The sequence below is a fragment of the Tenrec ecaudatus genome, chromosome 16 (assembly GCF_050624435.1).
Source record: "Tenrec ecaudatus isolate mTenEca1 chromosome 16, mTenEca1.hap1, whole genome shotgun sequence".
NCBI lineage: Eukaryota > Metazoa > Chordata > Mammalia > Afrosoricida > Tenrecidae > Tenrec > Tenrec ecaudatus.
In genome coordinates, this window is record NC_134545.1 from 20,917,387 (window position 1) to 20,944,729 (window position 27,343).

General features: G+C 54.1%; 1 protein-coding gene across 2 annotated transcripts; it reads left to right on the forward strand.

Annotated features, from left to right (window-relative positions):
• Positions 1–2,216: 2,216 nt before the first annotated feature.
• On the forward strand, positions 2,217–26,734 carry GGT5 (gamma-glutamyltransferase 5). 2 transcript variants are annotated; one of them, XM_075534433.1, is made up of 12 exons: positions 2,219–2,558; positions 15,474–15,604; positions 15,789–15,884; positions 16,067–16,262; positions 16,560–16,717; positions 17,248–17,394; positions 18,241–18,377; positions 18,481–18,671; positions 19,020–19,126; positions 19,306–19,424; positions 19,505–19,615; positions 26,354–26,732. In XM_075534433.1, exons 1-12 carry the CDS (start codon positions 2,251–2,253, stop codon positions 26,498–26,500), a joined length of 1,848 nt encoding a protein of 615 aa, XP_075390548.1. In that variant the 5' UTR covers positions 2,219–2,250; the 3' UTR covers positions 26,501–26,732. The 2 variants fall into 2 exon arrangements, with proteins under 2 accessions (XP_075390549.1, XP_075390548.1); XM_075534434.1 differs by lacking the exon at positions 17,248–17,394 and having other exon boundaries at positions 2,217–2,558; positions 26,354–26,734.
• The last annotated feature ends 609 nt before the right edge of the window (positions 26,735–27,343 follow it).

The following is a 27,343-nucleotide window of genomic DNA, read 5'->3' on the forward strand; positions in this document are numbered from 1 at the left end:
GTTTGGAGACATCACCAGAGAATCCAGGTCTGTCAGGAGAAGGAGGAGGGTGAAGTGGGAGCTGGCTACTGGCAGGGGTTGAAGCAGTTTCAAACAAATTAGAGTTCCTTACGCTAAGCTGGGTTACTACACTGGGGCAAATTTAAATGGATCAGAAGGGAGATCAAATGATAGGGTGTGCTAAATTTTAGCCTAGCTGCATCTACAACAATCCACTTTCAGGGGGTCGGGGCATTTCTACTCACACCATCATGACCTCAAACCAGGTGGCCTGGTGGCAACGCCACAGCCAGGCACCACCTTGTCCAGTGAACATAGGGGACCAGGAGGCCTGGGCAGGGTCCCTTCATGAGACAGGACAACCTGAGGTCCCAGCCCACCCAAAGGGACTGAGGGTCCCGTGCATGTGGAGCTGGGGCTTGTAGACAGCCAAACTGGCCACAGGGCTTCTAGGACAGTGACTAAGGAACGGAGCTCCAAAGAGCAATCAATGTCTCCGAACGACAGTGCAGGCAAAGAATGAGCATAACATGTGTGGACATCGATCTTGGGGAAAACCAAACATTTGGGAGGGTCTTTAGAAACAAGGGTAAAAACCAAACTCGGCCTGGCTGCCCCTGAGCCAGGCCACCCAATTGGAACCTTGGCCAAATTTCTGCAATAAAACACATCTGATTCACACACACACACACACAAAAACTCACTGCCATCAAGTTGCCACTGACCCAAAGAAACAAGGATGGGGAGAGCCAGTGTTAGGTACTTTGGACACATCAGGAGAAACCAGTCCCTGGAGAAGGACAGCGTACTTGGTAATGGAGGGGCAGCGAAAAAGAGGGAGACCCTCCAGGAGACGGATTCGGCCCATGGCTGTGAGGATGGCGCCGGACCGGGCAGTGTTTTGTTCTGCTGTGCACTGTTGTGCACGGGGTCGCGACTGACTCTATAGCACCTACCACAACAGCCAGGTTTCCAAGGCTGCAGGAGCAGACTCACAGGGTGGCTGGTGGGCTTGAACTGCCAACCTTTGGGTCGGTGGCCAAATGCTTTAGCCACTGCACCACCCAGGCTCCTTCCCAGAGGGCAGGGCCACAGGGTGATTTGTTTGGTGATGCAGAGTTCTGAGAGGTGCTAGGGCACCCTGGGGTGCTCAGTCTGGGCCACCTCCGCGCTGAGTTTCCCCTGAAGCCCCTCAGAGTTTGATGATGTTCCCTCTCATGTCACCTGGGGCAGAGGAGTCCTGGGGGTGCAGTGGTTACATGTTGGCCTACTAACTGCAAGGTCAGCAGTTCGAAACCACTAGCCGCTCCTCTGGAGGAAGATGAGGTGCTCTACTCTTGTGAAGACTTGCAGTCTTGGAAACTCTCAGAAACAATTCTATCCTGTCCTATAGGGTTGTTATGAGGAGGAAGTGAGTGCGGTTTTTGTTTGCTTTTGTTTCCTGGGAGGACATGCAAGTCCTCCCCCAGCTGGGCCTCCTGGCCATGTGCCTCCAGCCAGCACCAATGGTGTCGTGGCCCCACTCCCGGCTCTGTCGCCGAGTGCCTGGGGTGCTGTGGGAACTGGCCCCAGACCAGGAAGACACTGTGACTCCAGATTGAGCAATGTCACTGAAGTGAGGGATGGGGCGGGGGGGGGGGTGTGTCGGAGCTGGAGAGGAGAAGGACAGACTTCCAGCAAAATTCATACCCCCCTTCTCCTCCCCCGGGCCTCCAGGGTCCAGGCTGGCCAGGGCTCTGTCCCCGGGAACACGGTAGGCTGTGGGGCCGGTGGGTCTCAGGTTTTCAATCTGATTGCTTGGGCTCAGCTGAGAGGCCATAAAGGGCTTTGAGTGGGCACCCAGCCCTGTCAAGGGGCACCTGCCCAGCTGTCTCCCTTCTGGGAGGGCAGAGAAGCAGGCAGGGCTGGGGCTCAGGACAGGCGGGCTGGTGGGGGGGCGGTGGGCGGGGAGGGGAGGGGACAGGCTGTTTCTCTGGCTGCTTACTTCACAGGCTGGAAAGCTGGGGACAACCCCCTCCCCAGGCCAGGCTGTGGTCAAGCTGAACTTGAACAAGCTCTTGAATGACTTGGCATTGAGTCCCTTCCTGCTGCCTCTTGCCTGTTCCCCTGCTTTCCTGGAAACTCCCCTGGGCAGGTTGGCAGTCCGCCCGGCACTGAGAGAGTTAAGGGCGGGGGTGGGGTAGGTGGGAGGACTGTCCTCTCAAAAGAAGACGCCCCCACCACCAGACACCCAGCCAGGACCTCGAGGGGATGCAATCAGAAAGGCGAGTGGTCAGAGTCACTTTAGAGTGTTCAGCTGCGAAGAGGCCCTGCCGTCCCATCTGTGGGTCTTGCTTGGTGGTCCATCTGGCTGACCATCTCTGCCTCTGTCCATCCATCCCCGCAGCTATGGCTCGACGACGCAGTGGGGTCACACTTAGCCTGGTGGTGCTGGGGCTGATCCTGGCCATCACCGTGCCTCTGGTGGTCTTCTTCCGACACCACGCCCCCTGTGGCCCCCGAGCCTTTGTCCACGCGGCTGTAGCTGCCGACTCCAAGGTCTGCTCGGACATTGGACGGTGAGTCGGAGGGGTGGGGAGCTCTGTGCAGCTACGTGGCCCTGGGCAATGTCCGGCGCATGCTGGGGGCGGGGGTTGGCACCATGGGTCCTGGCTCCCAGTTGGAGGTGAGTCCAGCCTCAGGAGGTGTGGGCAGAGCAGATGGGTTCTCAGGGACCATCTTGACCCAGGTGCTCAGTGGGACTTTCACAGGATGCTGGCAAAGCCAGTTGTGCCAGGCTGTGCCCCCATCCCAGGGCACAGGCCAGGGGACAGCACATCTGGCCCTGACCTGTGTGGGGGAGGGGGCACCAGACACTGCTCAGCACTGAACGGGGGAGGGCTGTGACATAGAGAACTGACCCCCCGGGGCTGTGTAGCACCAAGTCCCCCTCCTTCTCCCGGTGAATGCTGGGCCCTGACGTTTGTGGGGTTGAGGGTGGAGGTGCAGCTGGTATTTCCCACACCTTTTCCAGGAAGCCCGGCCCTAGGGAACCCCTCAGCTTCCACCCACTCCCCACCCCTCACCCCATCAATGTAGCGGAGTGTGATTCCTGGAACATCCGCTGCCTCACAGGCTGCTGCTCATAAGTGTGCTGTGTCATTGAGGGGGACTGTCCCCAAGTAGAGAGTGCAGAGCAGGCCCCCTCCCCCTACCTGTCCCTGCCCCCAAAGCTCTGGCCGGCCAGATCCCACCCCCACCCCGGAAGCTCTGTGTCCACAACAGTGAGGTGGTAGTTCAGGGATTGAGTGGGGGACGCAGAGGACGCCCCACAGGAGGGAGAGAGTCCAGTGGGGCCTGAGGAGCAGCGGATGTGGTGTTGTTCCCCTCGCCCTCCTCACCCCACCCACCCCCGCCCCGAAATTTCTTGTTCAACAGCAGCTTCCGGAAATCTTGTTTGAAGGAGCTGAAGCGGGCCGGGGCGGGGGATGTAGAGGGAGCCTGAAGCTGGATCCAGCTGCTGCCTTGGGTCTGGGGTGGTCACCAACCTTCCCCACCCCACCTCTCCCCTGAGGGGCCCCCTCACTGGCTAACCCCCATGTCAGCGCCAGCACCAGGCCTGTGGGGGAGGGTCCCTGCTGGCCCCCCATGGCCAGCCCCTTCCCTGGGTGGGTCGGCCAGTGCGAGGCTGAGTTAAGGGCTGCCTGGAAGAGAGTTTGGGCAGTGTGCCCACTGGGGCTTCTCAGAGACACCCCCTGGCCCCACTGAGTGGTCTGCAGGGTCCTGGAGAAGTGAGGGTCTCCCGGGGAGGAGGGCAGCATCCTTTCAACTCCACCCCTGGAGGGTTATGGCCATCCCAGAGCCTGCCCCCTACTGCCCTCCCCTTTGCAGCCCATCAAGGCTAAGGGGGTACATGGAGTCCTGGGGTCCCATCCAGGGGGTAAAGGCTAGCTGCCACGAGGGTGAAGGCCAGGTCTGGGCAGCTGCTCCTGGAACACCCCCAGGGCAGAGGGTGTGTGTGTGTATGTATGTATGGGGCGGGGGTAGGACAAATGCCTGTGTCCAGGATCCTCAGTTTCTCTACCTGTAGAATGGGCCACCTCAGGATTGGCTTCTCAGACCAGAGGGCATGCTCTGGGAACAGCTCAGAGGGGGTTTCCAGAGTGGCCCCAGCTCCTGTGCTCTCAGCCCCAGGCCTCCTCCCTCACCCAGCCCCACCTGGGCCCTCTGTGCCCCATGCCAACTTTCTAGGAAAAACCTGTTTCCTCCCCTCTGGGAGTCCGCCTGAAATAGCCTGCACGTTCCTGTGGACACACGTGCCTGGGACAGCCCTCTCCTCTCGGGCAACGCCTAGACTCAGGGGGGCTCTTGGCTGCATCCTGGAGGCGGGCATTCAGCACTCACATGGCCGACCAGGCGTGGCCATGCGGACTGGACTCGGGCGTTCTTCCTCACCCTCTGCTTGTCCTGCATCAACTGTGAATGGGGCCCCCACTCCCTGTGGATTCCAGAGGGGCAGAAAAAGGAACCCTGGAAATGCAGGGAGCTGAAATGTCAGTCTGCTCACCACAAGGTCATCGGTTCCAATCCCCCAGCCGCTCCTCAGGAGAAAGACGAGGCCACCGTCTGCTCCCATCAAGATGTGCAGTCTCAGAAACCCTGTTGTGCCTAGTCCACTCCGGGGCAGTGGGTTGGGTCAGATAGTGGGGAGAGCTCTGCTGCTAAATGCAAGGTCAGCAGTTCGCATCCACGTGCCGCTCCTCAGGAGGAAGACGGACTGTTTGCTCCTGTAAAAACTGACAGCCTCGGAAGCCCTCAGGAATACCCTTTCCTAGAGGGGCACGGTGGGTTAGAATCGACTATACAACAGTGGCTATTTTTGTTGATTCTAGGGACCTGGCCAACAGGAGCCCTAGTGGTATCGTAGTTAAAGTATTGGGCTGTTAACCACAAGGTCAGCAGTTCAAAACCACCAGCGGTTCGATGGGAGATAGAGTGGACCTTCTATTCTGTAAGATCCTAGAGGGTCGCCAGGAGGCGGGTCGACTCTAGGGCAGGGAGGTTCGGTTTTCGGTGTGGAGGGTCCCCATCGAGATCCCGCTGGACAAGCACCCCCACTTCTTGTTTGGGGAGACAGACAATAGACAGATTCTGGCCGGGGCTGAGGACTGGCCCTGACCATGGAGACTCTTCCCAGATGGGAGGGTCGGGCCCTCCTTTTCCAGCAAGTTGTACGCCCTGTGCATGTTGCTTTGGTGAGTTGCTGGCGAGTCGGTTCTGAACCCTAAGTGACCCGATCCCCAACAGAAGGAGGCTCTGCCCATAGTCGCAGCCTCAGCCACCCCCAGGGGCTCTGCTCCGCCAATGTTAGGGTCATTGGAGAGTCAGCGTGGAGTCGATGGCTGTGGGTTTGGTTTGGGGTTTTCTTTTAAGCCTTGGGAATTATGTCCTGACTAAAACAGTGTTCTGAGGCAGGGCTATGTGTGAGCCTATGAAGACTTTGTCCGGGACGGAAACCGACGTTTAATTGTGGACGGGGTGGAAGTCCACAGGGCGGGTCGGTTTCCCATTCAACTGTTGGGACATCGTTTTTGCTTCATCTCCTTAACTGCCCTCCTGTGGACCACCCGCATTCCACTTCCTCCCTGTGGTCCCAGTCCCCTCCCCACTCTTCCCTAGCCCTTCTGAGCTGTCCCTGGGTAAACACTGCCTTTCCAAAAAATCCCCAAGAGTTGATGGTTCGAAGGAGTGCGTCTCTCGCTACGTGTCATGGTCCCCTCATACACAGACCTGCTTATTGTTTGGACGGCTCTCGAGGAGCTGCAGCAGTGGGCTCGGGCCCAGGAACAATGCTGAGGCTCGTGCAGGACCAGGCAGTGTTCCTTCTGTGGTGCACGGGGTCACTGGGTCAGAACCACCTTGATGGTACCTCACGACAATAGCCATTTGGCTGACGACTGAGCCACAGGGGTGAGTTCAGCTCCAGCCCTTCTGGGGTTCCCCCAGTCTCTGGCCGGTGAGCCTGGTCTTTTTGTGAGATGTTGGGGCTTGCTGGGTGGAAACTTTCCCACGACGGACCACCATGTCCTCAAGGGATCTAAACTGATCAAGTTTCTGTTTGTGTCGTTCTACCGTGTAGTTCGATTTCTTCTCGTGTCAGCTTTTCGGTGATTTCTTCCCAGGAGATGAGTCTGGTTGATCTGAATTGTCAACCCTCTTCCTGCCATACCCTTTGCCACAGCACCTCCTTACCCTTTTCATGTCTGCTGGTGTTAGCTGCTGTCTAGTGAGTTCTGACCCTCCTCTGTATGTTGGAACGAAACACCGACCCGTCCTGGGTCATCCTCACAAGTGTTTCTCCACTGGAGCCCATGGTGGCGGCCACTGTGTCCATCTGTCCCTGCAGGGCCTTCCTCTCCTTCGCTGACACCAAGCATGATGCCCTTCTCCATCATGTCTCTCCTGAGAGCATGCCCAAAGTACATGAGACGCAGCCTCTCCATCTTTTGCCTCTAAGGAGCATTCTGGCCATACTTCATCCAATATTTGTTGGTTCTTTTGGCAGCCCGTGGTACTATCAATGTATTTTTTAAAATAAATCATTTTATTGGGGCTCATACAACTCTTATCACAATCCATACATACATCAATTGAGTAAAGCACACTTATACATTCATTGCCCTTGTCATTCTCAAAATTCACCTTCCACCTGGGTTCCTGGAATCAACTCATTTTCCTTTTTTTGGATACTTTCAATATTTTTTGCAAGCTCCGTAGTTCAAGCACACTGAATCTTCTTTGGTCTTTCTGCCCAATTTTTACATGCATAAAAGGTGACTGGAAATACCCTGGCTTGGCTCTACAGGGACCGTAATAAAGCCACTTCTTGGCTCCCGAAACAGGTCGGTAATATTGTCTCTCTTGGTTCTTGGCGAGTCTCACTCCGGGTCTTATCAAGCGTAGAGTGTGCATCTTCAAATCAAGTCCGAACATTTTAATTTACCTCTGTTAATTTTTAATCGATAAAACAACAACAACAACAACAGCTCATGACCTTCTTGGTTTCTGCTGTCCGTCAGATTCTTCCTCTTGTCTTGCTTGTTTGGAGTTTCCGTCCCACGTGGACGCACCGAGAGACACTAACGGATGAGGCAGGTGGAGGGTCGTGGCTCTTGCTGCCCTCTGGTGTGAGAAGAACCGTGGTGGTAGAGCCAGTTTGGTGTTGGCCTGAGAACCAAACAGCCAGTGCTTGGAAACCCGCAGCCACTCCGTGTGTCATACAAGAAGCCTGTTGCCGGCCAGTCTGCCTGTTGCTTGTGTGAGGTGTCCTGGGTCCCGTGCTGGCTCACGGCGACTCTGCGTCCAGCCAAACGAGACACCTCCCGGTCCTGCACCGTCCTCACACGGTTCCTGCGCTTGAGCCCCTTGTTGCGGCCACTGTGTCCGTCCGTTTTGTCAAAGATCTCCCTCGGTTTCCCTGCCTCTCTACTTGACCAAGTGCGAAGCCCTTCTCCAGGGCCTGGTCCCTCCTGACGACACGTCCAAAGTGCATGAGGTGAAGTCTTGCCCTCCTGACCTGCGAGGGGCGCTCTGGCTGTACTTCTCCAGTTCACGGTTCTTCCAATCTTCCTGTCTAGCGCCACGATTCAAGTGCACCGACTCTTCTTGGGCCATCCTGATTCAGTGGGCAGCGTTCGCATGCAGATGACTCCACCGGCAATATCACGGCTCGCGTCGGGCGCACCTTAGCCCTCAAAGCACCCTTGCTTTTTAACCCTTTGAAGAGCTCTTATGCGGCGGTCACTCTTCAGCGATGACCTCATAGCAACCTGACGCCAGACGGTGCAGCTGCCCCAAAGGGTTTCCAAGGGTGCCCCTCGTTTTTTTTGGTAAAGATCATTTTTGGGGGGCTCTTACAGCTCTTATAACAATCCATCCATCCATAATATCAAGCAGGTTTGTCCATATGTTGCCATCATTCTTTTCAAAACTCTCTTTGAATCCTTACTATCAGCTCCTCTTCTTTCCCTACCCCTCCCACCCTCGTGACCCCTTGATAAATTATAAATTATTATTTTCATATCTTACACCAACCTTCCCCTGAGCTTGCTTTCCCCCTCCTCTCCCTACCTCTCCCTTCCTCTCCTGGGATCACTACTCCCATTTCTGTTCCTGAGGGGTTTATCTGACCTGCATTCCATGTGCCCTGAGCTTTTATCTGTGCCTGTGTACATGCTCTGGCCTAGCCCACAGTGAAAGACAGGACTGGGGTCATGATAGTGGGGGGTGAGGAAGCCTCTAGGAGCCAGAGGAATACTGTGTGTTTCATCGGTGCTATACTGCACCCTAGTTGACGCATCCCTTCCTTGTGACCCTTCTGTGAGGGGATGTCGCATTGTCCACAGATAAGTTTTGCGTCTCTGCTCTGAGTCTCCTCGTTCTTAACAATATGTTGTTTTTTTGGGGGGGGGGGTCTTCTGATGCCTGTTACCTGATTCCTTCTACACCTCATGATCGCAAAGGCTGATGTGCTTCTTCCATGTGGGCTTGTTGCTTCTCTGCTAGATGACTGCTTGTTTAACTTCAAGCCTCTAAGACCCCAGATGCTATATCTTTTGATAGCCGGGCACCATTGGCTTTCTTCACCACATTTGCTTGTGCACCTATTTTGTCTTCAGTGATCATGCAGGGAGGGTGAGCATCACAGAGTGCCAGGTTGTTAGAACAAAGTGTTCTTGGATTGAGGGAGGGCTTGAGCAGAGGCCCAAAGTCCGTCCACTTCCGCATTGTACTGCCATATAAATATATGTACCTATGCCAATACCTCTATTTTCATGAATTAATATTTTTATGTAAGTACACACCTATGTTTATACCTCTATCCATAGCTTTGCTTCTTAGATCTTTCCTGTTTCCTTTTACCTTCCTCCTGCCCCACCATCACACTCACCCTTCTTCCGCCTCTTAGTACTTCCTCTCAGCTAGATTGCTGTTGCTCCAACACCCCTAGGATCTCTATGTCCTCCTTGTTGCTGATTTTAATTCCCTAGTTGTTCCCCTGACTATGGCATTGTTTGTTCACTGCTCCCTCCTCCCACCTCCTCCTCCCCCTAGTCCCTCTGGACCTGTCCACCTGTTGCTTTCTCCTCGGGCTTGCTTCCCATGCCTTTCTTATATAGATAGGCGAACCAAGAATCATGTAGGCAATTACAAAAAGAAAACAAAAAAATAAATAAAGTGGGTGAAGGGAGACGTCGGACAGTATGACAAAATAATAACATAAATTGTCAGGGGTTTATGAGGGAACGGAGAAGGGGGATGGAGGGGGAAAATCAGCTGATGCCAAGGGCTTCAGTAGGGAGCATATGTTTTGAGAATGATGAGGGCAATGAATGTACAAATGTGCTTGACACAATGCATGAATGTATGGGTTGTGATAAGAATTGTATGAGCCCCCAATAAAATGATTTTTAAAAAATTAAATAAAAAGAGGCAAAAGAAGAAGCAGAATATATATTAAAAAAATAATAATAACTTGCAAAAAAACCTGAGAAAGCCTAGATAATTCCAGTCTGTCCGCTGACCTTTATGACTACCTCCCCTCTGGTTCTGAGGGTTCTGAGAGCTGCCCCTTCTGGCACGAAGTCTATTTTGGGGGCTCCTCAGGGACTTTGTGGCTTTGCTTTGCTCCCGTTGCTGATCTGTTACGTTCCCTTCTTGGTTCGCCCCGCTGTGAACCAAGCAAGGCTGAAGTCTTAAAAAAAAAATCATTTTATTGGGGGCTCACACAGCTCTTATCACAATCTGCGCATCCATCCATGTGTCAAGCACACTTGCACATTCGTTGCCCTCATCATTCTCAAGCCATTTGCTTTCTGCTTGAGTCCTTGGTATCAGTTCATCTTTTTCCTCTTCCTCCCCTACCCTCCCTCCCTCATGAGCCCTTGATGATTTATAATTTATTATTTTTCCATGTCTTACACCGACTGAAGTCTCCCTTCACCCACTTTTCTGTTGCCTGCCCCCTGGGAGGGGGTTATATATAGATCGCTGTGACTGCTTCTGCCTTTCTCCCCCCTCACCCCCCACCTTTCCCTGATGCTCATTCATGGTCCTGAGGGGTTTCTCTGTCCTGGATTCCCTGTTTCCAAGGCTGAGCTCTTAATGGAAATACATGGCCTCCTCTTTCCCCCTCGGAGCAGAGAGTGGTTTCTGATGACCAACTTTTCTGTCAGCAGCCGAGCGCTTAACCTCTGCTCCACCAGGCCTCTGTTCTTCCCTAATGACTTCAGCATATCTCTACTGAGAACACGATCTTTGCCCACAAATCCTTAACACCAATATCTGCAGTAAACAGAGGGGGGCTGGGGGGGGCCCTTATTCAGCCTCTTCTGACTTCCTAATTTCCCTGAGCCAGAGGTGAGGCATGCTTCCACCCATCCTCATCCTTCTCTACCTGTTCTGATACCAACGGTCCCTCCCACAGCACCTCACTTCTGTGTTCGAGAATGCATTGCAATGGCCGCACAGAGTACACAGACAAGACTCACAATTGTGGGGGTCTACTAGGGGAGTTAATAGGTTATTGGCCCATAGTAGCGCTTCCTCTCAGCCAGAAGCCAAGTCTCTCTCGGGCCCTTCCGCCTCTCAGGCACGCGGTCCTTGGGGCTATGCAAATAAGGTGTGTGTAACACTAACGAGGGGATTGGACAGTTTTCATTGACACCCCCTGGCTGTAAGGATGGGTCGTCTCTGAAGCAGCACCAGAGACAAGAGAAACCTGGGGACCCTGGTAGCCCATGTCCCAGAGCTCTGTCTCAAGTGGTGCAGGCCGCCCAGACCAGATGCACCAGAGGCCGTGGCTTGCAGACTCGGAGGAGCACGGCCAAGATCATGGGCTGCCTTCTCCTCGTGTGGCCTGAGACGACGGGACTGTGGGACAGAGGGATGGTGGGGCTGGCTTCCTGTCCCATGGAGGCAAAGGCCAAGAGCCGCATGGCTGAGAGGCTGAGAACCAGAGAGAGACGTAGCTGCTGGGACGAGACTCAGAACTGTCTCCTTTCTGTGTCCTGATCCTGACTTGTAGTAACCTGTCACCTTCCCTAAGAGACTCCCTGACCTGTGAGTGTCATCTCTGAGTTCTGTGTGGCGCTGCAATGGGGGTTTGCATCTGGCACAGCGGTGGAGTGGCGGGGGAGGAATGGCTGGTGTCAGACAGGTGACAGGGCTGGCGCAGGGAAGCACGTGTGACTCTTGCCTTGTGGCCAGGGGGGAGCCAGTGGGGGGCCAGATAGGCCCTCCTCCACTGCCGTTTATGGCAAACCCTGCCTTAGTCCTGTCTTTTCGCATAGCAGATAACTCGTTCCCAAATGGAGCTGTGGTCACAGATCTAGAGGCCAGAGTTCTGGCTGGAAGGATCATCTTCATTGACTACGTCTCATGATCACATTCAGGAAATCGAACCTTGGTGTCAGATACACTGTGGACTGATCCAGAGTGTCCGACTGGGTTGTCTAGAGAAACCAGTCAGTGTACCGAGGAAGAAGGCGATCTCAAAAAGCAACTTCACGTGAAGAAGGTGCCCCAGCCCAGGTCAACTCACGTCCACAGGTTCAGTGCTAACCCTCTTTAGGGTCATGTAGCTGCAGGCTGATGGTGCAGAAAAGTGAGGCGGGGAGCAGGGAGCTCACAGGCCAGTGGATGCAGTCACGTGGGTCCAAGGTCAGGGGAATGGTGGCCCGGCACCAATAGCTGGAGCAGTCCCCATGGGGCCACCCTGGAGGCCGACCCCGAGTCCCAGTGAATACCATTGAGTGGCAGAGAGAAATCATCCCCGTTCTAGCTTTCTCTTGAACAAACGGCCACACCCCCAGGGACGTGGCACGAAGCTACCACCTGATTGACAGGTTGAACCCTGCCCCCTAGCCAGGAGTGTCCAGTTGACATAATATCTAACTACCGCACCTAGTATCCTATTTAGGTTTTTGATATCGTGTATCCAATCAGTGATTATCATAGTTCTTTATTCTGTTCTAGAATAATCCCTTGGTTTAAAAAAAATTTTTTTTAAAGCACTTGGTCTTTGGTGACATAGGCATTTCTTAAGAATGCAGGCAAGCTGCATGGTTCAGGTGATATGTACCTGCCAGGAACACAAGCCCAGTGATGCTATGTCGTTGTGGTCGAATCACATAGAGGCCAAACCTCAGGCATCCCATCGCCAGATGTCGTCCAGGTCTCTCCATCATAAAGGGAATCGATCATTCCCCTCCATTAAATCCCTAACGTCGTTTGGTGCTTTGAGACCCGGAGGAACTTCCTTTGCTCGAACACTGTACCCCGTGATTTCCATATCTGTTCTTAGCCTTCTCTAAAGACATAACATTGTGTTTGCAATAGGTGATTTTGCTAAGCTCATCAAAGAATACAATACCGTGGTCTACCAAGAGCACAATCAGATCTGTCTGGAAGAAGTACAGCCAGCATGCTCCTTAGAGGGCAAGATGACGAGACTTCATCTCACATTCTTCGGACATGCGATCTGGAGAGGCCAGTCCCTGGAGAAGGACATCGTGCTTGTTCAGGTAGAAGGTCAGCGGGAAAGAGGAAGATTCTCAAGGTGGCGGTGCCATGCGGTGGCTGCAACCATGGGCTCAAACGTGACAGTTGTGAGGATGTGTTTGGCTGTACTCAAGGTCTCTGTGGGTTGGGACCAACTCAATGGCACCTAACAACAACAGCAAGCGCAGCCATGCAATATTTGTCCTTTCACGACTGAATTCTCTCAGCTAGTCTTTTGTCTTCAAGCTCCATCTGTGTTGTTGCATCTCTCAAGGATGGAAATTCTGTGCTACATCTCCCCCCTTTTGAGCAGTATTCTCCTTAGAATCCTTGATCACGATGTCCGGGCATGGAAGCTGGGCACGTCTCATTCTTTTGGTCTCAGGACGAAGGAGGCCATTGTTCTTAGAGTCAGTCACACATTCTGTGTCTTATTGACTTGGTAATCGTCCATCACATACACACACCACGATTTGTCTATGCATTCGTTCGTGGATGGGCACTTGGGATGTTCCCAGCTTTGGGCCATTTTGGATCGTGCTGCTGTGAACATTAGTGTACAAGGCTCTTTGTACTGCCAATTTCAAGGCTTTGGGGGCATATAGGGTATATCCCCTCCAAACCGGATTTTCTTTTTTTTAAAAACAATTTATTAGGGGCTCATACAACTCTTATCACAGTCCATACATGGATTTTCTTTCAATGGTTTGTATTAAAATTGTTTTCTGTTTTTACAAAACAACCTTGTCACCTTCAAAGTACTCTCCATTACACTCAATACATTGGTCAGATCTGAGATTCCATTCTTGGAAACATGTTTCAAACTCATCTGTTCGGAAGGCTGACAGCACCTCCTCTTCTACATCGCCAAATCGCTGTCCTTTCACGTCCTTCGGCATTTGTGGGAACAAAAATAAGTGGACCACAGCGAGGTCAGGCGAGTAAGGTGTGTGGGGCAAGAGAGGCGTGCTGTGATTTACCAAAAACTAGTGTCCTGAGACGGCTGCACGAGCAGGTGCGTTGTCGTGGTGGCAAGATCAATCCCCGTCTGCCACAAATCAGGCCTTTTTTGTCAAACTCTGTTGCACGCAATATTTTTAGAACCTCTGAATAGAAAGCTTGAGTAACAGTCTGACCTGGTGGAATGAACTTCAAATGCACTACGAGTGGACATTTTCATCTGTTCAGGAAATTGACGGACCTCCAGACATAATCCAGATTTCACCTTTTGAAAAGAGAAACTTACTGGTACACTTGAGTTTTTCCCATAGTGCTGTCCTTGTAAGCCGTGTTCAACATTGCAACAGTTTCTTTTTTTCCCAGAGCAGGAAACAAAATGTCACAGCCGAATGCTGTTCTCTTAAATCAGCCATCACAAAACACGAGCTCCAAGTGAAAATGCTTTTACAAAAAAGTTCACTGTGACCACAGAGAACCTTCCCAGGTGACACCACTGGGTGCACTACCTCAGAGTGAGTTGCTCGATGCTCACCTAGTGGGGAAAAGGTGTACTACGAAAAATCCGCTCCACCCAGTGCAAACAATTCCGGCTTAGGGGGGACCCCCTGGCATTCCTAGGAGCGGAATTTCTAGGTTGCATGGAGGTGTTGGCAGGGAGGTAGAATTGGAGCCTTGTCCATTAGAAAGCAGGTCCAGTCAGAGTTGACATGACAGTGACCAATAACAAGGCCACTGGTCCCCCCTGCCTTCTCGAGGTCCACACTTTCTGTTAGTACTTTTACCTCATTTGTGTGAGAATTTTTCTTTTCTTAGGAGCTAATCCAGACATCCGTACCATGCCCTACTTTGAACATTTCGGAGTCTAATCCGAAATCATATCAAGCCGTGTGGTGCAATTGCTGTTAAAATCAGTTTCAAAACATGTTCTTCCATTTTGAATTCCTTGATAGCAGTTCCCCCTATTTCCCCCATCTCCCCTGCCACCATCACTGCCCTCCCCCCCAGAACCTTTATTCTGGTTGTCTGTATAAATTCACCTATCCTGGGTTTCATAAACCAGAAAACATAGCAAAACACATCCCAGGGAGTCAAGAAGGCTACCCACAGTGACGAGACCAGAGCATGGCCCACAGTGAATCAGAAAGGAGATCGAGGGACTTTGACCATGAAAGTCAGCGTGATTCTTTTAACCTACGGTAGTCGTCTCTCCAACGCCCTCTGTCTGATAACCAGGCTATTCCCGTCCCTCGATTATGGTTAGAGGGAAATCGCCGGAGTCTCATTTCCCATGTCATCGTGCAATGGGATGTTGGGCTTCCACGGTCATGCACGGCCTTCTGCAAGCCAGGATCTCACGCTTCCCGCGCTGATACCATGCTGAGATCACGGGTGCTAGTGTGCTTCCTCCATGTGGGTTAAGTGGAGGTGTGAGTGGGTTCCCCACAGGACAGGTGGAACCCGCCGCCCCAGGGCTTTTGAGACAGTCTATCTTTCTCCCTGGGTGGGTTTGAACCGCTGACTTAGCAGTTAGCAATCCAACGCTCAGACCACTTGGTTATCAGGGCTCCTAGTCTGACTTATACCCACTGCCACTGATGAGGCACAGGACCAGGCAGGGTTTCGTCCTGCGGTGCATAAGGTCACTGTGGATCAGAACCGACTCGATGGCACCGAACAACATCACCAGTTGCTTCAGACTTATAGCAACCCGATAGGATAGGGCACACTGAGTGGGTTCGGTCTTTACAGAAGTGAACTGCCTTGTCTTTCTCCCACCGAGTGGCTGGTGGGTTTGAATCCCCCACCTTACACTTCGTAGCCCAATGCTGAACACACGGGGCCAGGAAGGAGGTAGTGGTGTCCAGGGGCCAGTCGGGAACATTCTGGCTTCTCGTGGCGCTTGGGGCAGCAGACGGGCCCAAGTATCTCTCCCCTGCGGGAAGGGGGCCCCTCACGGAGCATGCGCCCTCTAGTGCCATCCTGCAGCAGCACGGCTCGCCCACGGATGCTGCCATTGCTGCCCTGGTCTGCACCAGCGTCGTCAACCCCCAGAGCATGGGCCTGGGCGGAGGGGTCATCTTCACCATCTACAATGCTACCACAGGTGGGTCCCCCCAAGAGGACAGCTCTGCCAGGCCTCAAGGAGTGCCTGCCGGGACCCCTTGCCCCCCCACCCAACCTTCTCCTCAGATGCCTGCACAAAGCCCCCATGGTAGGGTCTGGCCCTGAGGATCCAGAGGGGGCCCTGAAGGCCCGCTGACCACCTTCATGTCCTGCCCTGGCTCTAGGAAAGACAGAAGTTGTCAATGCCCGGGAAACAGTGCCTGCCAGAACTGCCCCGGGCCTGCTGAACCATTGTGAGCAGGCACAGCCACTGGGCACAGGTGAGGCTAGCAAGGGGCCCTGGGACTGACCAGTCCCCATCCAGGGGACAGCGAGGCTCTCCGATTGGCCGGGGCACCTAACACCGAGTGCCCTCGGGGTGGGGCTCCAGGCAAAGGGGCCAGAGGAGATGGCCATGATGGTTGGTGGGCTGAGCTGGGAGCTGATGCCAGCTGCCCTGCAGGGACCCGCTGGATCGGGGTCCCCGGGGAGCTCCGGGGTTATGCTGAGGCCCACCGCCGCCACGGCCGCCTGCCCTGGGCGAGGCTCTTCCAGCCCACCATTGAGCTGCTGAAGGGGGCGTACCAGGTGCCTCCTGTCCTCGGCCAATTCCTGAACAGCACCTTCCTGCGGCCCTTTCTGCTGGCCTCCTCCCTCAGGTGAGTTCACACCACGGTGGCCCATCTGTCCATCTCGAGGGGGCGGGGGTGGGCACTGAACCCAGAGTGTGGAGGGGATTCTGGGAGCCTGCCCGGGGAGGCTCTGCCCTCCAGCACTACTCTGCAGTGTGTGTGTGTGGCGGCGGGGGGTGGGGGGTGGGGTGCAGGGAAAGAGTAAAGGGGACTGCAGGGCTCTGGCCATGCCCCTCCCATCCTTCCAGGCTTGGAGAATCTGTCCCTGATGCCCACCCAGCCCTCCAGCCTGAGGCTACTCCCCACCCCCTCCCGCCACCCCAGGCAGCTCTTCTTCAATGGGACAGAGCCCCTGAGGGCTGGGAACCCACTGCTGTGGCCTGCACTGGTGAAGACCCTGGAGACAGTGGCCGCAGAGGGAGCAGAGGCCTTCTACACGGGGGAGCTGGCCCACCGGCTGGTGGAGGATATCGCCAAAGAAGGTGAGAGGCTCAGGGTCTGGGCACCAGGCAGGCCTCCAGGAGGGCGCTGTGCCGGGGATGCCCACTGGTGCCCTAGGCTCTGGGCTCCCTGATGCATGACCCGAGATCAAGGCTCTTGAGGAGGGAGGAGCAGAAGTGGCTGCTGAAGGCCCCCCCCCAGGTGCCTGGCCTCTGGAAGCTTCTCTGTTCCTCCACCCAGTGTCCTGCCTCTGGACTCTGCCCACCCATCCCATTGCCAGCCCTTCTGCCCTCATCGCCAGCTCCGTGCCTCCGTTTCCCTAGCTCAGTGGTTCTCAACTGTACCTTCCTAATGCGGAGACCCTTTAATACAGTTCCTCATGACCTGGTGACCCCATATTTGGCATATCTGCATGTGGGTGGAGCCGCCTGGAGACGGATATAGGAACAGTGTCTTGGTTCCTATGTGTTTTCCAATGGTCTTAGGTGACCCCAGGTTTAGAACCGCTGCCCTAGATGGGTCTGTTGGGTCCGGGGTGCCTTGCTCCTCCAATGCCTGTGTCTCACCCCAGGGAGTCAGCTGACTCTGCAGGACTTGGCCGCCTTCCAGCCTAAGGTGATGGATGCGCTGGCCTTGCCCTTGGGGGACTACACCCTGTACACACCGCTGCCTCCTTCAGGGGGTGCCCTTCTTGGGTTCATCCTCAACGTGCTGCAAGGTGAGGCCCTGTCCCCCGCTGTCCTGCCCCAGGGAGCCAGCCCGGGGCCTCCCATCTGCGACCTGGGGTCAGCAGACCCATGGGGCTGAACCCAGGGCAGCGGGGAATGAGAGGGTGGGGAACAGGCTGTTGGGAGGCCCATGAAGGTCCTCCCCCGACACTGGGTGGGCCTGTTGGGGCTGAAGGTCCAGGCCAAGGCGGGGTGAATACCAAGCTAACACAACACCACTTCGAACAACAAAAAGTTACTGTCTGATAGCTCTGGAGTTCAGGATCTCGGGGTCAGTGGGGGCCTGACTCCCTCAAGGCCTCCAGGGGAGCCCCTTCTGTGGCGTCGGGCTTTTGATGGCTGCCAGCACACCCTGGCTTTTGGCCGCATCCCTCCCCCCATCTTCACGTGCTTTCTCTTCTCTGTGTGCCTGTCTTGTGATGCACATGCATGACGGTGTGTGGGGCCGCCTCTCAAACGCCTCGAATTGGCGCCATCATCGACTTTCGCAGCAGACACGCACCTCTCACGTCCTAGAATGACCCCAAAATGCCGCCTGCTGCCCTCGGGTCGATTCTGTCTCCTAGCGACCCTGTAGGACAGAAGTCGAGCTGCCCCACAGGGGTTTCAAGGTGGTAAAATCTTCACGAAAGCAGACGGCCTCGTCTCTCTCCCCCCAGAGCAGCTGGTGGGTTTGAACGGCTGACCTTTCTGTGAGCTGCCCAAGGACATGAACTGCTGACCATTCTGTGAGCTGCCCAAGGACACGGGTCTTTCAATGGGGTGTCAACCTATGCCTCAATATAATTCACCCTCATGGCGACCCCCAGCTGTTCCCCCCCCTCCCGCCCTCCCAGGGTTCAACTTCTCTGCGGAGTCCGCGGCCAGGCCAGAAGGGCGCGTGAGCATGTACCATCACCTGGTGGAGACCCTCAAGTTTGCCTGGGGACAGAGGTGGCGCCTGTGGGACCCTCAGAGCCACCCGGAGGCCCAAGTAAAGTGGCGGCGGGGTCAGCAGCTGGAGGGGCTGAGTCTCCTGGAACCTCGCAGGACCCCACTAACCCCATACCTGCGCTGCTCTCCCCCCACCCCACCAGAATGTCTCCCTGGACCTGTTGGGGGATGCCCTGGCCCAGAGCGTACTCCAGCAGATCGACCCCCGGGGAGACCACCCGCTCAGCCACTACGGCCTCGCCGGGGCCCGGGGCCTGCAGACGGGCACTGCCCACGTGTCCGTACTGGGGGAGGACGGCAGTGCGGTGGCCGCCACCAGCACCATCAACACGCCGTGCGTGCGGGGGCAGGGCGGGGGGCTTTGCTCCCTCCACCTTAGGCCCCGCCCAGGCCCCGCCCCCTCCGCCCCGCCCCGCCCCCAGCTTCCACAGCAGTTCTTCCTCACCTCTCTCCCTTCTGGCTCAGTAAGGCTGCTGGTGGACGGCCCTGAGCCCACCCAGAAAGATACCTGGTTTTGGGGGGGGGGGGGCGGTGTGTGGGCAGTACCACGGGTGGTGATGGCGGTGGGGGAACAGTGTGTGTGTGCGCGCGCGGAAGGCAGCTGCCTTGTCCCGAGAGATCAGAGATGGGGAGACCTAGCCCCCCACGCCCCGCATACTCAGGCTCTGCTCCCTGGCCGCAGCTTCGGCGCCATGGTCTACTCCCCCCAGACGGGCATCCTGCTTAACAATGAACTCCTGGACTTGTGCTGGAGACACCGGCCAGGCCCCGGCGAAACCCCTCCACCGGGTGAGATCAGGGGGCCTCCAGCATCTCCCCAGCCCACTCCCCGCCCCCAGCCAGCGACCCCGAGACTCAGCTTAGTGGGGGCAGAGCTAGGTCACTCCACCACCCACCCAGCCGTGAGCGGGGATGGAGAACCGAGCTCATCCGCTGTGATGTCTGGAGCGACCTTGTCTGGCCCCCAGTTCCAGGAGAACAGCCCCCCTCATCCATGGCACCCTCCATCTTGGTCCACACTGCCCAGCCATCCACACTGGTCATCGGTGGTGCTGGAGGGGAGCTGATCATCTCTGCCATGGCCCAGGTGAGGCCGGGTCCCCCCCTCTGGTTGGAGCGCCCCTTCTGGGCAGCCTGCTCCTCTCAGAGCCTTCTTCTCCTCCCCAGGTCATCATGAACAAGCTGTGGCTTGGCTTTGACCTGCGGACAGCCATCACAGCCCCCATCCTGCATGTCGACCGCATGGGTCGTGTGGCGTATGAGCCCAGGTTCAACCAGGTGAGGCCACAGAAGGAGCCACTTGTGGGCTGGACACCAGGGGTGGGCGCCCCTCTAGGCTCCGCCCCCCCCATCCCCGCTGAGAGAAGCTCAGCTACTGCTGTCTGAGGCTTGGAGACTGTCAGGTGGGGAAGCATACGGCTGGGCCTGTGGACTCCTGGGCAGAGTCTGGGCGAGGCTGGCTAAGAACTACAGCGTCTCCGTCTCCATCCTCTTGAAGCTGTGGGTTCCCTGGGCGATGCATTTCCTTATAGGATTTGCTACTTGTCTCTGTGTGATTCATCTCTCAAAGGGCTTGTTCTTCCTGGGAATGTCGGCAGAAGGATTTGTGCTCCAGGCACCGAGAGGCGGATTGGTGGTGTTCATTTCCTCCCCCAAATCCCAGGGGGCAGGTCTGGTTGGGGGTTGGCTTCTCTTGGGCAACTTTTTCCCATCCCACGCCCGATGGTCAGCTTCATCGGAGAGCCTTTGAGCTGGCAGATGGAACTTGCTTGAAAGGTAGTTGCTCTTCAAGGCGCCAAGCTGTAGGTACCTGGGGGGCGGGGGGAGGGGGGCGTCAATCCAGCCAGCTGGGCCCAAGGTTCTCAAAGCCATCTTTCCTCTGGGGAGTCTCACTTGATCTCAAGCCTCTTTCGATGACCCCTTTCTGAGGAGCTTAGATGGAGGGTGGTCCAAGAGAGGTGTGTTATCTGAGAACCTTGGTTTTTAGGACTTGGGACAAAGGACTTAAGTCCATCAGGTTCAAGTTCCCGGAGTCTGAGGCCCTTGGATCCGCTCAGTGGCAGGAGACTTGAGTGCTCCCGTGGGGTCTGTAGTCTGGAGGATCTCAGGATGCAGGTCTAGGGATTGTGGACCCTTCCACCTTGACATTAGGCTCGGTCTTTCAGGGCCTGTGAGTGCTGATTCTTACACTTGGCACACTACCTACCTAAATTAACACAGGCGGATGTGGAAAAGCTGAACAAATCTATGACGCAAGAAGCAACAAATCCAGGGCCAGATGACGTCACCCAGAAGCACTGCTAAGCATTCAGGGGAGAAATGATACCGATTTTACAGAAGCTCCCCCCAAATATAGAAAAAGACAGCAAACTCCTAAACTCGTTTTACGAAGCGAGTATTACTCCTGGAGCCAAAGGCAGGCAAAGACAGGAACAGAATATGATGTTACAGATCAATATCCCTCATGAAGATAGTTGCGAAAAATCTTAGCCAATGGAATGCAACAAAACCGTTGAGAAAATACACGATGAAGCGATGGGATTTGGACCAAGTGTGCATGAATGGGCTCAATATTAGAAAAACGGATCATGTTATTCACCACACGAATGAAACAAAATAACCATCGGATCCTATCAGTCGATACAGAAAAAGGCATTTGACCAAATCCAGCACAAAATTATTTTCACACAACACTCAAAATGCAAAACAAAAAACCCACCCACTCCCAAACAAAACCAAACTCACTGTCACAGAGTCCGTCCTGATTCCTGGTGACCCTCTAGGACAGGGCAGAACTGCCCCCCGTGCGTTTCCAAGACTGTTAACTCTTTACAGGAGGAGAAAGCCTCGTTTTTCTACCAAGCAGGAGCTGGTGGTTTCCAACCGCTGACCTTGCAGATCACAGCCCAAGGCATAACCACCGTGTGTGTCCCCAGGGCTCCTTGTAAAACACAACTTTCTTTTCCTTTCCTTTGAGTTTCAGTCGCAGCTTTATTTGAAAGGTGCATCTGCCAATTTAGCGTTTGTCCACCAACCCGGGAAGCGGAAGGAGCCGGAGCCGCAGCCGTTGCTGCCTTTGTAGACGCTCGCTTTGCCTGTTCCGCTTCCTGGGCAGCCCTGAGAACCTGTTCTCCTTGGGCCTTTCTACCTCCGGGTTCCCGATTCCTCGTGGCCATTGTATCAGCAAGAGGTGCACCCGTGATGGCTGGCTCTCTGGAATGTGACAGCACGGGACTCCTTTCTTTCGAATTTCTCCCAATTGCCCTTGGGTGCAGTCCAGTGGATCGGCCGAAAGTTCCTCTCGGAAAGGAATGCTGATTCCCATTTTGCACTAGGAAACTAGAAAACCTTTCCAGCGGTCCTGGCTGCACCTGCACAGCTTTGCCTTCATGGCTGCGGCAGCAATGGAACAGGTAAGATGGCAAAGAGCTAAAACACTATTTTCGATAAAGGAGGTAGAGAGCCTTCTTGGGCTCCGATGTGTGCTGCCTTAGCTTGGTCAAGCTGAAGCCAACAGGGCGGAGCCCGTGTCACCCAGACAGTGACTGTGGTGACAGCCCAGTCTGGGTCCTAGGTTGTCATGCTGGGGACACTGGTTTTTGATTCGGATCCCGGCAGTGCCCCAGGTCCCAGTTCTTTGGGTGTCAAGACAGGAGGAGGGCCAGGCTTCCCTGGGACAAGTGGGACCTGCAGCCTGGAGGTCACCCCCTTCAGGCTGTCCTCAGGAAACCAGCACAGCCACAAGGTGACCCTTCCCTTCCACATGGCTCAAAGACCACCAGCACATCCCTGCCATTGAGAACTCTTGTCTTTGGAAACAGCTAGTTAGAAGGAGAAGGTATAGGTCAAAGAAGGGTTGTTGAGAACAAGATTGGGGAACACCCTGGGGGCACCTGCTCCCTGGAGGGCCCAGTTGTTGCCCTGACTGCCGAGATCTGCCATTATGAAGCACACGTGCAGAAACATAGAAAGAACAAAGGCCACAAGCGCCATCTAATCATGACCATCGAAATTCCCCAAACCCTCTGCAATGCCAGCTATTGGGAAGATGTGCTGGGAGCTGGGCACTGAGTACAGCTTCCCTCCTCTGTGGTACCGGAACGCCCACTGCCACTGGGTGGCCAGCAAGGCTCTGTGCATTCGGGATTTCCAGGAGGCACAAAAGCTGAAGAACCAATAAAGAGCCTTAAACGCTGCAGTCACGGCCTGAGGGGCCTCCCAGGGGAGCTCCTGGAAGTCAGACCAAAGACACTCAGAGAAAAGTCAATAAACTCTATTTCCATTGGAAAAATGTTTTTTTAATAAAATAAGTATGGAAGGGAAATTCTTTAACATAATAAAGGCCATATGGACAAAACCAGCAGCCAGCATTTTGTTCAATGGGGAGAAACTGAAAGCACCCCCCCCCCTTTTAACAGGAACCAGACAATGTCTTTTTCTCACCAGTCTTATTTAATATAGTTCTGGACATCAGCCAACGCCAGAAATCAAGGGCATCCAAATTGGCAAAGGGGAAGCACAGCTCTGTCTGCAGATGATATGGTTCCACACGTAGACTACTCCAAAGACCCGACACCCCCCCCCGCTCCGCAAAATAACTGATGCAACTAATGGAAAAGTTTGCAACATGGCAGGCTGCAAGATGAACACACAAAACCCAATTAGGTCCCTGGACACTAAAGAAGAAAACTTCAAAATGGAAATTAAGAAAACAATACCATTTATGATAACTACGTAAAAGACGAAATACTTAGCAATAAACTTAGCCAGAAAAACAGAAGACGGACAAAGAAAACTACAAAACAGTACTACAAGATGGGGAGGGACGGAGGGAGGGGAAAAATGAGGAGCTGATACCAAGGGCTCAAGTAGAAAGAAAATGTTTTGAGAATGATGATGGCAACAGACGCACAAATGTGCTTGACACGATGGATGGATGGAAGGATGGATTGTGATAAGAGTTGTACGAGCCCCCAATAAAATGATTAAAACATTACTACAAGAAACCAAAAGAGACCTACATGGATTGAAGAGTGTTCCACATGCATGGATGGAAAGACTTGATATTGTAAAGATGCTAATACAACCCAAAGTAACCTATAAATATAATGCAATTAAAAATATATATAATGCAATTTTAATCCAGATCCCATAATCATTCTTCAAAGAAGTGGAAAAACTAAGCGCCAACTTTACATGGAAAGGGAAGAAGGCCAAGGTAGGCAAAGCACGACGGAAAAGGAGAGCAAAGCAGGAAGTCTCTCGATCCCTGGCGGCAACACTACAGTAGTTCAAGCAGCCTGGTATTGGTACAGCGATAGACATGTAGACCAATCCATTCACAGACTAGAGAACTCAAAACTAAAACCAGGCACCTACAGACACCTGATTTGTTTTAAACGAAGGGCTGAAACACATGAAATTGGGAAAAGGTAGTCTCTTCAACAACAGGTGCTGGAAAAACTGCATCTCCATTGGCAGAAAAAAACGAAACAGAACTCCTACCATATATGAAGCCAAACCCAAGATAGACCAAAGACCGACCTGTAAACTCTTAGAATGATAGAGGTCATCAATGAAAAAAATGGAGACAAACGTACAGACCCTAACACCAGGCATAATTACACAGTGAACATAACCAACAACCTCCACAGAACAGAAGACAAAAAAGAGGCTCCAAACCTCTTGGAAATAGGACATCCAAAGACTTTTCATCCAGAGCATAAAAACCTCAGACTGGGAAAAAGCTTTTGGTAATGATCTATCGATAAAGGGCTAGCCTCAAAAAACTATAGAACACGGCAAGACGTCAACAAGAAGAAAATGAGTCATCCGATTTAGAAGTGGGCAGAGACATGAATGGGTAATTCACCGAAGATGACGTCCGGGCGGCCAGCAAATGTGCTTGCCTGCCGCCACCAGCCGCTCGAGAGATGCAAATCAAAACAATGATGAGATGCCAGTACTGACAGCAGACTTTTAAAAATAGAAGCTAACAAAGGCTGGAGAGAACGTGGGGAGATTGGAACCCTCATCCTCTGTAAAACTGAGCACCCACTGTGGACAGTGGTGTGGGATTTTTCCTCAAACAAACAGGAATAGAAATGCCCTAGGATTCATCTAGCTCTCTGCTTGGTACATGCCCTATAGGAATAAAGAGCAAAGTGCAGACAGGTAGATGCATTTATCGCAGCGTGATCCAGTCTCCGAAGGATCCAGTCTGCGGATGAGGAAAGTTCGGTACATACATACAACGGAGCACTCTCCATCCCGGAAGAACTGTGGTCTGGGTGTCGAACCTGCTCTGGATGAGTTTGGAAGATGTACCCCGCTGGGCAAGTGGAGTCAGTCCCATGAAGACAGCTACTGTAGGAGACCGTGATTGTAGAATGGAAAAAAATGCCACTAAATAAGTCATACATGAAATGGTCTTCACAGCAAAAGAAGCAGACTTGGATGGCTATGGAAAGGCCAGAGTGAAGGGTTGGGGGGCAGGGGGTCGGGGACAGGGAGGGAGAGGGAAGGAAAAGAAAGCAAAGACAAAACCAACCCACAGCCATCAAGTTGATGGAGTAGAACTGCCCCTTTGGGTTCCCGAGGCTGTAAATCTCGGAGGAGCAGGCAGCCTCCTCTTTTCCCTGCAAGGCAGCTGGTGGGCTCAAACTGCTGACTTTGAGGTTAACAGCCCAACGCATAACCCACTTGTGTTCGTCTGGGTTGACTAGAGAAACAGATTCATAGACACTCATATGGGTGTAAGAGAAAACTTTATCTCCAAGAGCAATTGTACATTATGAAAACACCCCAGCCCAGTCCAGATCAAACCCACAAGTCTAATCTTAACCCATGCGCCCAATACCAATCTATAAATTCCTCTTCAGACTCACACAACACATGCAGTGATGATGAAGGCAGGAAGATCACAGGCCAGTGGATGGAAAGTCTTGTGGATCCAGTGGCGGTGGAAGCATCTCAGTGCTGGCGGGGGTCTCCAGCTGGCTCCTTCAGCTCCAGGGCTCTAGCGCAGCCCCATGTGTCTTGTCAACAGGAATGTCTCCCAGGGATTGTGTCCCGCCTCCAGCGAGCTATTTATCTCCTTCGCTCCTCCAAAGGAGGTCATGAAGCTGTCACCTGATTGACAGGCTAAACACCCCTTCACTCTTAATAGTCTCAAGTTGGCAGCAGATTATGTGACTGCCACACTGCTACATCACCCAAGCTCATTCTGAGCGCCTTGTTGTCGCCATTGGGTCAATTCTGAGCCACAACAACCCCGAGCACAACTAAACGAAACACCGCCCGGTCCTGTACCATCAGCCCCGGTGTCAGTCCATCTCCTTGAGAGCCTTGCTCTTCTGGCTGCCCCTCTGCTTAGAGACCTTGGCCTCTAAGGATTTGGGAGAGGATCGTCAAGGACCCAGGGTGTGTGAAATCCAGCAACCCAGCATCCCTTGGAGAGTCAAGGTCTTATCTGTGCGAGCCTCAGGCTCCTTCAGCAAGAACATTCTAGACTCTGGACATGGAGACTTCAGTTATCCAAGGTCCTTCACAGCCAAGACCCAGAGCTGAGACCTTGAGTCCCCTTGTGTGTGCTGGGACCTCAGGCCGGGTGTTCCCGGGTGCCACGGGTCCTGTGTCTCCTTGTGTGTTGTGGGGATCTCAGGTCTCACACTGTACATACTCAGGTTGACAGCACCCCGCGCGAGCCTCTCCCTCCTCAGTGTGCGGAGGTCCCTGGGCATGAAGAACTCCAAAGCTGAGTGGTCTCTTTGAGGGCTTTGCTGTTGGGTCCTTCCACTCTTCTTCCTCCACCAAACACCCCCAGCCCTCCCCCACTGCTGACTCCCGAGCCCCAGCAGCACAGAGATGCACTTACATCCCACGCTCCGACTGGCGAGGGATCCTGGGCTGCAGACTCCACAGGCATCTCAGACTCCACAGGTCATCTGAGGACTGGCTCTTGTACATCCTCCCTTGCTTTTCTCAGACTCCCGCCCCACCCTCTCTCCCCTCCAGGAGGTGCGGTCGGGGCTCCGGGACAGGGGTCAGAAAGAGACCAGCATACCATACTTCCTGAACGTGGTGCAGGCTGTGTCCCAGGAGGGGCCCTGCGTGGTCGCCGTGTCGGACCCCAGGAAGGGCGGGGAGGCCGCTGGCTACTAACAGGAATGACGTCTCCCACCAGCCCGGGCTTCCCTCCCTCTCCACCTCTCCCAGCCCCGGGGAGCTTCCTTAAGATCAGCCCCCCCCCCCGCCCCCTGCCACTGCCACCAGGAACTTCCTTAAGATCAGCCCCCCCCCACCTCCTGGCCCCTGCCATCTCGTGCATGTGTATCCTATTAAAGTGGAGGTCCTGTTCACGCTGCCACTGCATGACGCTTCACCATGGGGAACCCAGGGCGCAGAGCGGGGCGGGGCTGCTGGGAACAGACGAGGCCCCCCTGCTCCGTGCACATACAGAGTATCCGGCCGACCAGGGGGCTGACTGTGGGGTCAGCGGTCCTGTCCTCGGAGCCAGGCAACGTTGGAGGTAACAAGGCCACACATCACTCAGCTTCCCTAGAGCCGGGGCCTCATCTGCGCCGTGGACACCCATGGGGCTGCTAGCCAAAAGGTCAGCAGTTCGAAACCACCACCAGCCGCCATGTGGGAGAAGGACCGGGGCTTTCTACTCCCGTAGAGTTTCAGTGTCAGAAACCCACAGGGGCGGTTCTACCCTGTCTACACTACCTGGTTCTATCCTGCTGTGAGTCAGCATCGACTCGATGGCATGGAGTATGTGGGGCCCATGTGGTGCACACTGCTAACTGGCTGGGCAATTAACCAAAAGATTGGAGGCTCAATTGCACCCAGAGGTGCCTCACAAGAGAAGCCTGGCAGTCGACTTCTGAAATGTCACTCATAGGAAATTCTTTTTAAAAAAGTTCCGGGTCTGTTTGTTGACTTTTAGGAGTGTTTTTCGGTTGAGTCTGAGGGGGTGCCACACCCTGGCCCCAAAGTCTATTT